A 16,818-nucleotide genomic window follows, 5' to 3' on the forward strand; every position below is an offset into this window, starting at 1 on the left:
ATTGTGAATCATAGACAACTTTCTATAAGGTTGTTGGCCCATGGGACAGTTAATGTCGAAAGATGTTTATTTTTTTAGTAAGGTTGTATTTCTCAAATTGTAGTTAGGAGAAGTTTTCGATTTTGCTAAGAGACTCTAAAAGGATGCTACATTCCATATTTTGCGAAATATCCTGTCACCTTAGCTTTTATTCCTACTTATCTGGTCTCAAATCACTCTTTTCCCTTCACTATAAAAACCTAGTCAAGTACTAGACCCTTACACCAATCTCATCCTAAGCACACTGGTTTGTGCATAGATTTCTATAGGAGCTAAAGAATTGGTCCTACATCAGGGTAACTTTTTGGAGCATCTCAACATAAGATTTTAAGATAGAAACTGTTTGATTGACCCACAACAAAATATAATAGTGCCCTCGTCTAATTGGTGGTGAGTATTTTGGCATATTTACCTCAGGGTTGACACGTTCTATCCACTTCATGCTGCGCCCCTCATAAGGAACATTCTTTGGACTGTACATTCTGTAACAATGGTGAATAAGAGCTGAGATCACCAATGCCCTTTCTTAGAGCATGAAAGTTTTTAATTGAACTTTAGAATTTTGCCGATAGTGTTTCAAAAAATGCTAGGCGGCACCTAGGCACCAGGGGGGGGAGAGGGGGATCCAGGCCGCCTAGCGCTTAAGGGGGAGCCCAAAACTTGGGCGGTCCAGTAGAAAGAAAAATATTTGTAGTCTAAGTGTCTAAGTCTATATAACACATAATCCATAACTCATATTTCCATGAATGAGGAGAATTTAGATAGTCCATAATCTATATTTTCATACAATGCTAGAACCATACAAGCATGCTCACACGAGTTAGATAGTAGAAACTAGAAACTAAAAAATAAGAAAAAGAAAATATATGGTTTAAGACTCAATAGTTAACACCAAGAGTCAAGTGTCTTCATTTGTCAGTCATCATCATCATCATCAGAAGTAGGGTAAGCCTCATCATGTGCATCAAGATTCAAGGCCATCATCATCAAAGTCATCTCCCACTTCAACACAACGCTTGTCCTCCTTTGTTTCTTCTGAATCTGCTTTTTCCTCCTCTTCTTCTACCTCCCTCGTACTTCGTGCAGATGACGCCCTAGGAGTCTTGGCTGCTCTACTTGTTGCCTCTTCACCCTTTTTTCCTTTTGTGCTTCCCAGAACTTAAATATTGTATAATCTCCTCCCTGGTAGCCTCACGACAATTTTTACATGGGGCAACATACCCCTTAGTACTGGTAAATACCCCCATTAGTATTCTTTCAACAATAATTACACCTAATACGATTTTTGTCTTTCGGATTCGGGTTATGAGTTATGACCATACTTCCAACCTGGATCACCACTTTTAGAACAACCTGGAGAAGATATTTCCATAGAACGAGGCTCATTTTCTTCCTTTTCTGGTTCTACTAAATTCAAATATTGTCTAATCTCATCCCGAATAGCTTCAGAAATATTTTTACAAGAAGCAACGTTCACTTTGATACTAGGAAGGTGTTTATTGAATCGATTAATACCCCCATTGGTATCTTTTTCAAAAAAATTACACCTTATACAATTTTATCGTTTGGTTTCGGGTTATAACCATACTTCCAACCCGGATCACCTCTTCTAGCAGAACCAAAAATCGACCTATCCAAGTGCCAAGGATTTTGTTCCTGTTTGTGTTTTACTGAACTAATATATTGGTTAATCTCCTCTCTGATTGCTTCAGGAACATTTTTACAAGGGGCAACATTCCCCCTAACACTGGCAAGATGTTTCTTAAACCGGTTTATGCTCTTATACAATTTTTATCCAAAGGATTCGTGTTATATGGAATTTCCAACCCGGGCCACACTTCGACTAGATCCTGAAGAAGGCATCTCAAAATAATACAAGCTATCTAAAAAATAAAATTTTGCCTTTACTTTGATTGCTCGATCTCCAAACTTCCATCTCTGAGGTGTTTTTTAGTGCTAAAATCTTCAAAAACACCCTCTAATAGGCCTAAAAAAACTCTAAAACTAAATTTAATATTAATGGGTGATGTCTGGATCCATTTCTCGTAACTTTGAGAAACACTTCGATTTAATGAAAATCACAAAATCTGGTTGTTTTTGAGGTTTCTCTTTCTAAAATGGGCTCTAGTGGGTTTATGTTTCAAATGAACTTAAAACCTACATTTAGAAACATTGTTTTTTCAGAAAAACCCAAACAAGCCCCTCAACATAGGGCTTTTCGCCCTTGGGCGGTCGCCCAAGGACAGCCCGCCTAGGCATGGGCGATGTGCCCAGGTCTTCTGGATCGCCTAGGCTGCCTAGGCGCTGGGCGGTCCACTTTTTAAACAATGTTTGGCGATCATAACTGCAGAGGTCGTCGAAATTAATGATTAAATACAAGTAATCTGCTCTCCATCTCTCCTAAAACCTGATTTACTTGCATGAGTTTCATAAGACAACCCCAAATCCATTTCCTACAAGCCCCTCATATTCTTGGATGTTTTAAGGATTTTGATAGCCAATCAAGCAACTTCTTACTTTTGTTTACCTCTTTCACGACCTCCCTGAGTTGGATTTGTGTTTATAGGAACAATCTTCTTGATCTTGGTGGATAAGAATTTTATAGCACTAAATTTAAAGGTACAAACACGCCTATGGGCCCAAGTGTTATCAAGACTGTATCTGACTGTCTGGTTGAACCTTAGATCAATGCCTTGGCTAGCCTGGTTCAAAGCAAAAATGGGGTTTAATCAAAACTGGCTAAAATCGATATTTGACTGGTTTGGCTAGTCAGAGTAGTCAATTTTGATGAGTTAGACCCGCAAACAGAGGTTGCACACCCCCCCTCCTTTTAAACACCTTTCATAATCTTGACCTATTTTTCCTATTATTATTCTTTCCAATGGTTTGACTGGTCAAACATGTTTTGACTAGACTAGATCTCTGACTAGTTCAGTCACAGCTCCAGTTTTGATAACACTGCCTTGGTCTCGAGGAGCATCTTGTTGTGTACCTTATGGTACTGAATCTATATTTTGAATATGCATTCACCTATGTGGGTTATTAAAGCCCTAATATACAGCTGAGGAAAGCCTAGAGTCCTCCACAGGCTATGAACCTGGAATGATGAGAAAATAATGTAATATGTGCAAGTTATACATGAAAGGGACAGTTTAAAAAACCTTTGAAAGTCTCTTTATGACTTAAAAAAAATTCTTATGAATCATTAATTAGTAACATGAGGAACATTCTGCAATGCTACCGTTGAATATTTTTGATTTTGAGATGACCAAGTCTTCAAAAATTATGGTTAATAGCATCCTACTTTTTTGTTCCATTCCAGCTGTTTCTGAGCAGGCCGTAGATTTATTATTGTGCAAGACAACTTTATGGAGAGGTTAATTCATCTTTCTTCATCAAATCTGCGAGATCAATTTCATGGAAGTTCAGAAATCTTGAATTGTCATTTTATTTATATCGTAGAGACTTAAGACAAATCCTTTGACGTTTATCGTTATATACTTATCCAACTACTTGTGCATTTGACGAGAGGTTATTCACCCCCAAAAAATATGGGCTTTCCTCTTTTTCGCTGATTGATTTGAGTTTTCTAATTAGTAGTAGTTCTTGGCGTTCATTTCATTTTATGTTTGAGTTCTCTAGAGATATTATAAAAGAATGGACAATTTGGATTTCTTTCTAATATGTTGAGTTATTTACTTCAGGGAGGTTGAAGAGTTGGCTGATATGGATTGGGATAACCTTGTTTATGGGATTACCCCAACAGATTACATGTATGTAATGAAATGTGCTAAAGGTGGACAGTTTACTAGTGGTGAATTGCAGCCCTATGGGGAGATTGGATTGAGTCCGTCTGCTGGAGTCTTGAACTATGGACAGGTCAATGACACTTGACCTATAGCTTTCAGCGATATGTCGGTTTCTGAAATTAGTTGCTACCTTCTCTTTGATGTCCTTAGATATTTTTTTATTGTTTTACCATGTCTTGGATGTAAGTGATTTGTGATCCTTGAATCATTCTGTGATCGTTTGACCGGTTTGCTTTGCATATTCTCCAAATTTTACGGTTACTGAAGGGTGTGCCATACTTTTCTCGAGGATTGCACTGAATCTTGTGTGAATTCTTCTTGCATCCTTTTGGCGGATATATGATTTGCCCCTTGCCTGTTTGACAATTGAGGTTTTTGTAGTGCTTTCTTTTGGTTTGATGATGTTCCTTTACGGTTCTTTTGTTTCTTGTTGTGCCTTGTGGTGCATTGACAGGATTGGTTGTTAAAATTCATGGTATTCAGTAAGATAAAATTCATGATAGTTGGAAAACACTTGCAATAGTAACTAGACAAATGCTGCAGAAATGCCCGTCCCCCCTCCCCTTTGACACACATTTATTTGGAGCTCCAAATTGACTTTTAGTTGAAGGAGAGATTTTTGTAGGCTGTTTGGTGTCTTTTTGGATTCCTCAATCAAAAGCAGTGGATTTGGGATAGGGGCCATAGCTATAGTTATTGGTCCTTGGGCTCATGGATCGCGTTCCCTATTTTTGCAAGGATTTTCCATCCCTCACATGCCTTTAGAACCTATGATTGAGGGTTAGAGATGCAAGTGAGTGATCAAATGATACAAAATTTCATTTGTTTTAGACATTATAAGCCACTTTTCAGTCCTTTCTAGAAGGTCCTCTAGCTCACCCTTTTCTCTCCCTGCATCCTCTGAAATCCCCCTTCTTATGTGAAATCCTAGCGCAACTCCTGTCCCCTCTTGCCAGAGTGTGCCCTAGTTGGCTCTTTGCGGCTCTATATGATCTTTTGTAGTAAACTAGGCCAGGTAATTGATATGCATCCATTGTGTTCAATATTTTCTTTTGATGGAGGGCATAGTAGATGAACTTATAAAAAAATTGGATAGGTTGATTGCTTGTAAATTCAATGTTGTGCTTGTAGTCTTTATTGATTTGTTTATTTATTTGATTGTTGTGCTTGTAATATTGATTGATGTAATGTCTATATAGCTTAGAAATACATTTGATGTAGTTACACGAGACTGCTGAAATTGAACGCTTTGTTGTTCTATGATTAGTAATTTCTTCTCCAAGGTACGATGTCTCTTGGAGATACACCCCATATTCTTGTAGACTGGGTCTTATTTGTTACATTATTTGATACCGTTACCAGTTTGGCAAGTTGATTCATCAGACTGCAGTGTTTGCAAGTTCATGCTTATGGTTTACAAATATTCTGTTATGCCCTTAACCAAGTTTCTTGCTGCAAGAAAACTTGCTGCTTGGATATCATCTCATATAATCTTGTATAGGACTTTGCTTATCTGCTTTATGTCTCAGCTTCATTGATGTAGGTGAAAGACGGGATGGCTTGGAACTTTAACGTGATGAATGTGCCTTTCAAAAAAGACAACCAAAAAATTTGATGAGGGTTTAGAAATTCTGAAAAGTAAAGCCCCTTCCACATAAGTAGCATGGACAAGGAATCTAAGTTTATGTGGATCAGAACAACAATGGACCTTTTAAATATAACATAGCCTAAAGACACCCAACTAATTACTTACTTGGTACTTTTCAAAACACACCTGACTAATTACTTGGTGCAGATAGCCCTAGAGACTTGTTGACATGCATGATTGGATTTTTCTTGGCTAGATCCTTAATGAGAGAAATGTTGGACAAAACTGGGTTAGGAATCGTCATGACAGCTTTAGACTGTTAACCGGAATGAAGAATTGAGCCCGATGTCTAGTTCTATTTTTAACAACACCCATGTTATTTTTCTAAAAAAAATCTCAAAAAATAAAAATAAAAATAAACAACGCCCATGTTATTATGGAGTATAAGAGCATGTCTTTGGTGTATCAGAAGAAGTTTCTTCTGCTAATTCTTTAAACTGTCCAAAGCATATTCTCTACCATAGTTTGTCCATTGTATCTTATTTTGCTAATAGATGCCAGTGAAGCATTCTGCATCCACAGTATTGATGATAGAGTTGCCTAAGAAAAAACAGACATATGACATGTGATTGGGATTTCCACTTGTGTCATTTGAGGCTCAAGGGTCAATCAGTGATAGAGATCTTGACTGAAAGAAAAATGATGAATGTCATAAATGATTTGAGCGCATCTTGGTTTTGATAGCTTCTTGGTTTTTGATTCCTTTGTGGACCGGTTCTTTTGGAAGGCATTATGTTGACCATTGAAAACGATCTATTCTGTGTCTTTTGTTGCAAGCATATCTTTAAAGGTTTTTGTGCATGGTTATGCACTTATTTTTTGGATTCATTGAGTTATTCAGCAAGTTTCTGTGGATTTATTTGCAAATGGTTTCAGACTCACATTCTATAATTTATTTTAGACAAAGAATTTCTTGTTCAGGAAATTGAGAGTTTAATTGTAATTTGCCGCCATCATCATCATCATCGTAATATGCCATATGATGTGAAATTTAAGAATCTGTTATTCTACGTCTTGCAGGGTTTGTTTGAAGGTCTAAAAGCATATAGGAAAAAAGATTGTGATGTGGTTCTCTTTCGTCCAGAAGAGAATGGTTTAAGAATGCAGAGGGGTGCTGAGCGTATGTGTATGCCATCACCTTCAGTAGAGCAGTTTGTGGATGCTGTTCAGGAAACAGTTTGGGCTAATCGACGCTGGGTACAGCAGATTCTTAAACAAAGACCCTCTTTCAGAATTCCGATATCTAAGATTTGAAATATTTAGAAGCAACCTTAATTGACTACATTGTTTCTGTGTTTTATTGCAGGTTCCTCCATTTGGAAAAGGTTCTCTATATATTCGTCCCTTACTTTTTGGAAGCGGGTCCATTCTGGGCCTTGCACCCGCTCCCGAGTACACATTTCTTGTATTTGTATCGCCAGTTGGGAATTACTTTAAGGTTGATCTCCCACCCCACACACAAACAAAATAAAATTAAACTAAATAAATTCCGGGACACTGCTTGAAGTTAATGACCCTTGGAATGGGGTTGGAACACTTACCAATATTATGTGGATTTAAAACTTTCAGTCTTTTTATGTGATGCTGCAGCTACTATCATTATCCTCCTGCAGTCTACTAATGATCGAACACTATTTTGACTATTTAAGGCGATGAACTGAACTGAAGTTTTTGGGAAATGAGTAGGCTCAAATGTGTTGTTTTGACTTTTCCTCGTGTTTTTTGTTCATCTACGTCGTATGTTAGTGCTTATCTTGTTCGCCTGTTGATTATGTTCAAGAAGTGTTTGAAAACATGGACCCGGTCTTTGACTCACCATGTCCCAAGCCTGAGTTAGCCACCGATTTGGAGGGTTTACACAGCTGAGTTTCTGGGTAAAAACCACAAGGGGACCAGGATTCGTTGAGACTTGCTGAGTTTTGGTCCTTTTCAATCAGACCAGGCAGGGTGCGAGGTCCGAGTGACTCAGGCCAGTCCGAGACCGAATCGCTGGTTCTTATATCATTGTGATCAAGTATTATGGCCCATGGCTGTACCAGTGTAATTACAAGTTGGTGCCTCCCTGGGGAGTTAGGTTTATGGATCTGATTTGGTGCCTTGGCCAGTTAACCCATGACTGGAAAAGTGACCAGACTTAGTATGTTTTAGTTCATTTTGAAAAAGTGATGCGTTTACCTCCTGCAAGGAACTCTTGATATTGTTCTGTATGTTCTTTCTGGTGTCTGGCTGGCTCGCCTCAAAGACCCATTTGATTGAAGTATGCTCTATTAATATTTCTTGGAGATGAAATAATCAGGTGAAGATTGGAGTGGTAACTAGTTGTTGCTCAATATTTTACCTGACTACATGTTTGTCAAAATAGCCAGCTTGTGTATATTATATCAGGAAGATAACACTTGAAAACTATCGCAGAGTATACCTTTCGTATATCATGGTTTTCTGGCCATCAGGAAAATGATAACTATCATTTAGTGAACTTTGCCACATGAGAGGATTGGGACTGGACCTTGGTGCTGCTCCCGTAATATAATACCTTCTTTTTAAATTGTTCAAATAATATTCTAAATACCATCTAGTATTGGTTGTTTGAATAGTATGCATCTCAACTGTTGGTGTACTTTTTCATGTGCCAGATCATACTTTGGCTTCATAACCTATTTTATAATCTCTTAGGGGATGGCTCTTAGTATTTGATTCTTCCTTATCAACCTTTGAAATTTGGAAATTGGGTATAACTCCTATATGGTGTCTTTTTATGGAAATTTTTGTATTAAAAAATTGCTAATTGTGAGAAATTGGGGGTGAGGAGGCTGCATTTCACTTGGGATGGTTACCCTTGTTGCTTCTTAAGTATCATTCACATTCGAAATGTAATTTGTTTAACATATTGACGAACGAAAGGAAAATAATTTGGATAATTGGCTAAGAAATTTAACTCCTGTTGAGTGCTTCGTTCTAAATTGCTCTATCTCCACTCTTGTAAACCATCTCTCTCAATACTACATAGTTGAAGCGATCAGTCCCGCACCTCTGTTGCCTTTGGAAACTTAATGTCGATGATGGTATTAAGTGTGACTCTGGGATTCTTTTTATTGATGTTGTTTCCCTGGATGAAGGCATAGTTATTCACCTGTACGGTCTCTTATGACTTGTCTATATATGACCATGGGGGTGGTCTTAATGCTATGAGATCAAGTCAAATTTCTTTTTTGGCTTTTTTAAAATAAGGATCAAATTCCATTGGGAACTTACTATTTCTCTTGATTGAAGAGAAGTGTACTAAATCCATTAATGAAAATATGTTCAGTCATTGAGTGTCAGTCAAGTTAAATCAAGTGGAATGATGCATTTTTGTGTAATAGGGTAAGGTTAGCATCATTTGAGGCATATGTAATAAAAATGATGGGTGTGAAAAACATTAATTTATTTTGACAGGAACTGTTTGTGACTAAAGACATGGTGTTACTTGGATTTGTTTCTCACCTCTAAATTGTGCATTATTTTAGCCATGAAAATGATTCAGTCTTTCACTTTCTGTTCCTTGTTCGAAGGGAGCAGATGTTCCACATTCATTTGGACTAAACTTCTTTTTTTTCCCCAGCTTAATAGGAGGATGCTTGATCTCAATTTCATTTTAATTTGAATTACAATCTACTTTTATCAGGAAGGTTTGGCTCCGATAAGCTTGTTGGTTGATACTGATTTTCATCGTGCCACTCGAGGTGGGACTGGTGGTGTAAAGACAATAGGAAACTATGCAGCAGTAAGGAAGCCTTACACTAATCTTTCAGGTTTCGCCTGTTGTTTTTCCTTATATTCCACCTCTTTTTTCCTTTTCAAATATTATGAACTGGACTAGATGCATGATACTTTGAAGTATGTTGCTGTTGTAGTTGTCTACTTTATCGAGTGGAATCCTTGAGGCATTGATTCTTATAGTCATTCCTGTTAGTGTTTGTCTCCTTGGTCATTTTAGCATGGGTACCTTCCCAAGAAACCTTTTGATTTAATCATTTTTGCCTGATCTCTGACTATAATATTTTCTAGATTTTGACGTTATGGTATTTTTTACTGTATTATGTCTAATATCCATTAGAAAGTTTTGCTTAGTAAGATTTTGGTGGATTTTTCTTTCTCAACTCTTACTAATGATTAGAATTAGGAAATTCGGTATCTAAAGTTAGATACCTTTTCATATTGAGATGTACAGATTAAGAAGAATATTGTTAATGTTTAAAGGTTATTTTGAAGTTATGTGGTTGCACAAGATGGTTGGCGTTGTAAACTAATTGTTTCTAAATTTCCACAAAATAGCATTAGGATATTGTTAGTCAAGCAAATATCTAGTGTTTCAAAAGCGAACAGCCCAGCACCTAGGCGATCAAGGGGCCTGGGCGATACGCTCAGGCCTAGGCGCCAAAAAAAGATGGAAAACCCTCGGTGCCTGCTTAGGTGCCTAGGAGCCTAGGGACTGCGCCCTGCCTAGAGGCGGAAAAGCCACTCGGTAGGGGCATTTTTTGTCATTTGTTTTTTATACTAAGGGGCAAACAATGTGGGTTTTAGGTTCATTTGGAACCTAAAACTCATTAGAGAGAAAACCATAAAAAAACTTAGTTTTTGGTGATTTCTTTAGGATCGAAAGGTTTCTCAAAGTTATGAGAAATTGATCAACACATCACCCATTGATATTAGATTTAATTTGTGATGTTTTATAAATTTATTGGAGGGCTTTTTAGAAGATTTTGAGTCCTTAGAAGCATCTTTGAGCTGGAAGTTTGGAGATTGAGCAATCAAAGTAAGTGATTTTTTTATTGCTTGTATAAGTTGTAGTATTTTGAGATGTCTTCTTCGAGATCTAATAGGAGTGGTTATCCCAGTTGGAAATATGGCTACAACCCAGATTTTAATGATAAAAATTGCATAAGATGCAAGTTTTGTGAGAAGGATACAAAATGGGGCATAAACTGTTTCAAGAAACATCTTGGCGGTATCAAGGGGATGTTGCTCCATGTAAAAAGACTCCTGATGCTATTAAAGAGGGAATTATTAATTTTTTGAGTGTGGTATAAATGAAAAGAGATGAGAAATTTGCCTCCATAGCAGAGATTAGGTCTGGGGTTCGGGTCCGTTGTAATGATGATGATAGTGATGTGGATGGGGAGGGATGTCAAGGGGTAGAACAATCCATTATTAGGGGGAAGGGAAAGAGAGTTGTAATTGCTTATGGTTCTAGGAGTAAGAAGCCTCGGGTTAGAGGCCTTATGAATGGTTTTTTGCCCCTACCTGACCCTGAGATTGCAGGAGAGAAAACAAAGAAGCAAACCATTTTTTAAAATATAATGAAGAAGGAAGAGAGAGATAGAGTTTGTTTTTTTTTTTATTGCTACATGGTTTTATGAGGCAAGCATTTCTTTCAATACCACTTGCCTGAGCAGCTTCTATGCATTGGTAGAGGCAATTAGCCAATTTGGGCTAGGGATGAAACGCTCAAACCCATATGAGCTTTCAGAGCCTCTTGAAAAAAATGGTGAGTGTCACGACGGATTCTGTAGAAGTTAAGAAGGATGCATGGGCTCAGTATGGAGTTTCTATTATGACTGATACTTGGAGTAATAGGAAGAGAAGAAGTTAATGAATTTGCCTGTGAATTGTCCTTTAGGGACTGGTTTTTTGAGATCTATTGATGCATCTGATTATATCCATGATGCCCATTACATATTCCAAGTTATAGAGAAGGGAATCAAGGAGGTTGGGGAGCATCTTGTTGTACAGGTTCTCACAGACATTGCTGCTCCTAATGTTGTTGATGCTAAATTGTTGTGCATAGCTTATCCTAGAATCTTTTGGGCACCTTGTGCAAGACATTGTATAGACATATTGCTTGAGGCTCTTGGCCGTTTAACCGAGATATCAGGTGCAGTGAAGAAGGTAAAGTCAGTTAAGAATTTCATTTATAGCCACCATCTCACCTTTAGCATGATGTGTAGATTTACAAAGAAGAAATAGATTGTGAGGCCTGCGGTCACGAGATTTGCGACTTGGTACTTATACCTAGATGATATACATTTGAGGAGAGTGCAATTGAGGCAGATGTTTACCTCGGATGATTGGAGAGCATGCAAGCTGTCCAAGGATCAGGTTGGGAAGAAAGTGAGAGATATTATCCTTTTTAAGGCTTTTTGGCGAGGGTTAAAGGGCGCATTAAGGTATTTTTTCCTCTTGTCAAAGTCCTTTGTATGGTTGATAGTGACAAGGCTTCTATGGGCTATGGAGAAATGCAAGAGAGAGAGCCCAAAATTTTGATGATGATGAGAACCGCTATAAGCTTGTTTGGGAGATTATTGATGAGAAGTGGGATAGGCAGCTACATCAGCCATTGCATGCAACTCGTTATTATTTGAACCGAGTTATTTTTTATGTTGACAAGGATATATACACAAATGACTGGATTAAGTAAGTGTGTAGATGCGGATATCTAGGATATTATATGTGCTGATTAGCTGATAAATTACAAGTGCTCATTAAAGTCTTTTGGAAGTCCAATGGCGATGAGGTAAATGACCAAAATTGATTCAGGCAGTAATAATATTCTTAAGTTCATCAAGTTCAAGTAATCAAGTTTCATTTTTATAATTCTATTATTTATTTATGATTTTATTCTATATCTTTGCTGCCAATTGGTAGAGTCAACATGGGTGTAGTTCTCCAAATTTACAAAAGTTGGCCATTCGGATCTTAAACTTAACCACTTCCTCGTCCGGTTGTGAGCGCAATTGGAGTACTTTTGAAGGGGTAAGGGTAATTTGTATAATTGTATTAGTAATTTAGTACTTTAGTAGTTACTTAGTTATTAGTTTTGATTGTTTTGTAGTATTACTATTATATATTTAATATTTTTAATTATTTAATATATATAATTATTAGTTTCATTTGCTTTTGTTAGATTCATACAAAGAAAATGAACATGCTTGAATCAAAGAGGCTTGATGATTTAGTTTATGTCAAGTATAATCGATTCTTGAAGAACTTGTTTGTTAAGAGAGATAAGAGAGACCCCTCAAATAAAAAAATATGGACAATACTATAAAGTGGTTGGTTGATGATGATGAGGTCGAGGGGCATGAAGGATTGACATGGGACATGGTCATGGATGCTTTAGGGACATCAGCCGACCCTCCTCGGGCCACTAGATCTTCTGCACAGAGGACGAGGGTGGAGGAAGAGGAGGTAGATTCAGAAGAGATGGAGGAGGGCGACCAATATGTTGAGGGTGATGACTCCGATGCATATGATGTAAATGCAGCCGACCCTACTTTTTCTGATGATGAATGATGAATGATGATTAAACTTTGAACATTGATTGAAGATTCTTTTGAGTCTTCAAGTATTACTTTCATTTTTTTTTCCTTCCTCTTGGTTGTGTATTGTGGATAGTGGATTTGTAGTTCCACTGGTTTGGTATTTGGTAACTTTGGTTTGATAATTTGGTTGGTAAATTTTAAGTTTTAATTGGATATGGACCGATTTGTGGTTATGCTTATGGAGTGTGTGCTAATGTGTAGTATACTTTTGAATTTTGATGTGCCCTAAATACTCAATTCTTATATTTTATACAATATATATACTTTTAGAGACTATAGAGTCCTTTTTTGTTTCAACTTGGCCACCCAGGTTCTGGGTACCTGCCTGAGCACTCGCTTAGGCGTTGGGCGGACTGGACCCCGTAGGTCGCCTAGGACCCGCCTAACACTTTTTGAAGCACTACAAATAACAATTGGGTTTTTGAATATATTTAGAGGTATAAATAAAACAAATGCGAGTGAAGGGACTATTCTTTCTGAAGTGTTAGGCTGTTGAATAATATTGTGAAGGTGAATGAGTTATGGTAGAGGCTGTTCATCAAAAGGGCTGCAAGCTCGTTTCTAAGGTACACCCTCAAGGAATTGCGACTGGATGGAAGTCCTGAACTAACATTGTATCTTGTTTGTATGTGAATTCATGCATATATTGTGTATGCTGTGTTATATATGTGTGTGGGGGCGTGTCTTGGACCCAGGAACTCGCTTATTTGTTAAGCTATCATGATGCATAAAAAATTTAAGTTGACTTCAAAAATTTCGTCCTAGACAAGACTTGTTCGGTGGTGGGAACCCCATAATTTGGGCAAGTTATTCCTCATGAAGATGAGTTTCTAAAGCGGCAATTGTGCCATGCCGTAGAAACCTGCATTGGACTTGAGTGTTTTTGAGGGAAGTTTTGTCAAGTTTGCAATTGAAGTTAAGTCAAGCATCTTTCCTTTAATTTTTTTAGAGTAAAATTCAAAAATGAGAAAAATGTGCAAAGAGTAGGTAAATAGAGACATAGGTATCATGTGACCATATTTTATGAATTGGAAATGCAGATAAACATGTAAAGTAACAACTCAAGAAAATAGGAACACCACAATTCAACTTCTAAATTCATTTTGAATTCCAAACCGGTTTGCTTGTGCAAGAATGATTCTCACCATGATCTAGTTGGACGTGGGAGAAATAGAGACTCTTAGTTGAGTGATTTGGATCGCTGACAATCAAGATAGACAAATGTTCCTTGTAAGGTGAAATTTCTGTGAAATTTCAAGAAACATTCAAGTATTTCTTCTCCAGTGCATGAGAACCTATGTTTTCTTAAAGAACTTTGATTTGATTGAATCAATAGTCAATTATTTTTGTCTTCATTAATAATTGTGCTCTCATCATGGGTCGTTGGTTCAACCTATTAAAAAAAAAAAGTTTGATCAGTGTTTTATTTGAATCGCTAGGCATGCCCTAGGTGTTCAGTGTGTTGGCCGGCCTGAGGACTGCAGGCGGGCCACCTGGGTTGCATGCAGTGGATTAAAAAAAATGAGGAAAAATAAATTGGGGTGCAGTGGATTAAAAAGTGAGGTCCAATGCTACTTCCTAGATGCGCATCTGGATTTAGGTTGGCAATGGTGCTCCTTGGCCTAATAGGGGCAGAATACCACTGCACTTGCATCTACATTCTCATTTTTCTCTTTGGATTATGTTGTAATCAATTACTTGTACTATTTTTTCTCTCTGCCAACAAGTTAGCACGACAATCTAATATGTTTTTTTCTGTTTTTTTTTTGGTCGTAAGGTTCCTGTTGGATTTTTGTTGGCTTCGTGTTCTCATTGTTTTATCTATCTCTAGGTTTTGAAGGCACAGGCACGGGCAAAATCCGAAAAGTACACTGAGGTTTTGTACTTAGATTCTGTTCACAAAAAGTATTTGGAGGAAATTTCAGCTGCTAACATTTTTCTCGTGAAGGTATATCATATATTTGTATTGACTGTCTAGCTGGTTCAGCTTTTTTTTGGCAGTGTGGCTGATCATCATTTCTATTTGTTTGAGTGCCATATCAATCTTAACTATTGTGTTGGATTTCTTTTGTGGCTTCCATTGCTCCTTAATAAATTGCTTTGGCTGTCATTTGAATGTCCACGTTGTATGCTTTTATTCCCAGGGCGCATATATGAGTTGTGTAGTTCTCGCTGATTTATCTTTAGAATCTTGAAACAACAACTTGTTGCACTACTATTTGACACTTCGATGCTTCAAAATTTGGAAACATATTTGGATGGATGTTTAGCATCCATGCGTTCTCTATAACAGGCTATGACTTATATGTTCAACAGTTTTTTCTCTAAAGTTGAAATGGAAGTCTCCAGGGTTTGCATTGTCATGTGGATTGTGTCCTTAAAAGCAGAGGTGTTTTCATTGTTCTGTACATATTTGTGCCTTTTAATGCATGTTTCCTATGAGTGTGCTTGTGCACCTGAGTGCAAGCATGTGTACCACCAGTGTGTGATTTTACTTTTCGATTGGCACCAGTTTGTATTATTTATCATCATTTGTGTGCTTTCTTTGAGTAAAAATAAAATTTTCCCTGCAACTCGTTGGGCAGTTTTGATGATTGCACCTATGAATATGTGGAAGTTTGTTGTATTTGTGTTTTTGCTTTCGAGTTTTGGTTAGCACCATTTTTTTTTTTGTCATTTGCATGCTTTGTTTGAGTAAAAATACTAACTCATAGGGAAGTTTCTATGATAGCATCTGTGAAGTATGTAGAAGTTAGAGAAAGTCCAATCCAAGAATGCGTGGGCTGTTTTCTAGTTTCTACTTTAAGATTGTATCAGTGAACTTCTTATCATGTTTACGCTTGAATGGAAATCAGTGCTTGACGTTAATATTTTGTCAGACATGTTGATGGTATGTGTTTCGTTGAATGTAGTAATGGAGTTGTATTACTGCTGCCATCTGATTTTTTTCGGGCTGTGCTGGTCATATCCTGATTTTCTGTTGTTTATATGGCGAGCATTGAATTATGGTTCACAGGTACTAGGATTTATTGAATTGTATGTGATTCATATCTGTCTATCCCCTCTCTCCCCCTCAAATGGATCTTACTTATATTTGCTAAGGGATTATATAAGTGTGATAATGATAATATCTGTAGAAATTTTATTATTTACTCTAATAGAATTTATTAAGAGGATTTATTTAATAAGTGACAATATCCAAAAATAAATTAGTAACAAATATTGTTTTAATCCTTATATTTAATAAGAAATATGTTTAAACCATGTCAAAAAAAATTTAAAAAATACGAATTATGTTTAACATCTAAATTTTAAAATATAATTAGAATCATATCTTGAAGTTTTTGTGGCATGATTTGGAAATTACAATTACCTGAAAGAAAAATTAATATTTTACTATTTCTTTTCTTTTTTGCATTTTAATTTTCCCAAACTTTCATGATTATATGTACATGAGTAAATGGTATATTTACTAGCCAAAAAATGTAAATTATTAATCAAAAGATACAAAAACAAAGAGAAAGAAATATAAGTGAACAATATTGCAAATTATATCGTCTAACTTTTCAAAATAATTTCTACTTATAAGTAAATAATAGATGTACTAATGTAAATAAAATAATTTCAATAATTTTATAACTTAATATAATTGAAGAATAATACAAAAATAAAACAGAAAAGTAATTAATCAAAAATACAAATTATATACGTCAATAATATATTACTATAAAAAAGAAAAAAGTTAATACTTGTATTGGTAAATGTAATAAAAGTAAAAGATACATTCCAAAAAAAAAAAAAAAAAAAAAATTTCCTTCTTTGTTTTTATTTTTTAATTTTTTTAGTTTTTTCAATTTCCCGTAATACTTATAAGTAAATAATATATTTATTAGTATCTAAGTAACCGTAAATACAAGTTACTGAGGTGAGTACTGTAATCATTGTTTCGCAAAATCGCCCG

General features: G+C 36.4%; 1 protein-coding gene across 41 annotated transcripts in view; it reads left to right on the forward strand.

Annotated features, from left to right (window-relative positions):
* The window catches only part of LOC18424263 (branched-chain amino acid aminotransferase 2, chloroplastic), a 44,623-nt gene that overhangs the window by 18,039 nt on the left and 9,766 nt on the right, over positions 1 to 16,818 (forward strand). For 20 of the 41 annotated variants that reach the window (XM_088846591.1, XM_088846609.1, XM_020661630.2 and 17 more), the window contains 5 exons: positions 3,744 to 3,918; positions 6,517 to 6,693; positions 6,803 to 6,934; positions 9,161 to 9,259; positions 14,689 to 14,805. In XM_088846591.1, the coding sequence (XP_088702717.1) occupies positions 3,744 to 3,918; positions 6,517 to 6,693; positions 6,803 to 6,934; positions 9,161 to 9,259; positions 14,689 to 14,805 (700 nt within the window). Of the gene's footprint in view, positions 1 to 3,743; positions 3,919 to 6,516; positions 6,694 to 6,802; positions 6,935 to 9,160; positions 9,288 to 14,688; positions 14,806 to 16,818 lie in introns of those variants that run through there. The other 21 variants (XM_088846600.1, XM_088846598.1, XM_088846599.1 and 18 more) reach the window with 6 other exon arrangements.

Source organism: Amborella trichopoda, chromosome 9, assembly GCF_054954075.1.
Source record: "Amborella trichopoda isolate Santa Cruz 75 chromosome 9, AtrichopodaSantaCruz75HAP2 v2.0, whole genome shotgun sequence".
NCBI lineage: Eukaryota > Viridiplantae > Streptophyta > Magnoliopsida > Amborellales > Amborellaceae > Amborella > Amborella trichopoda.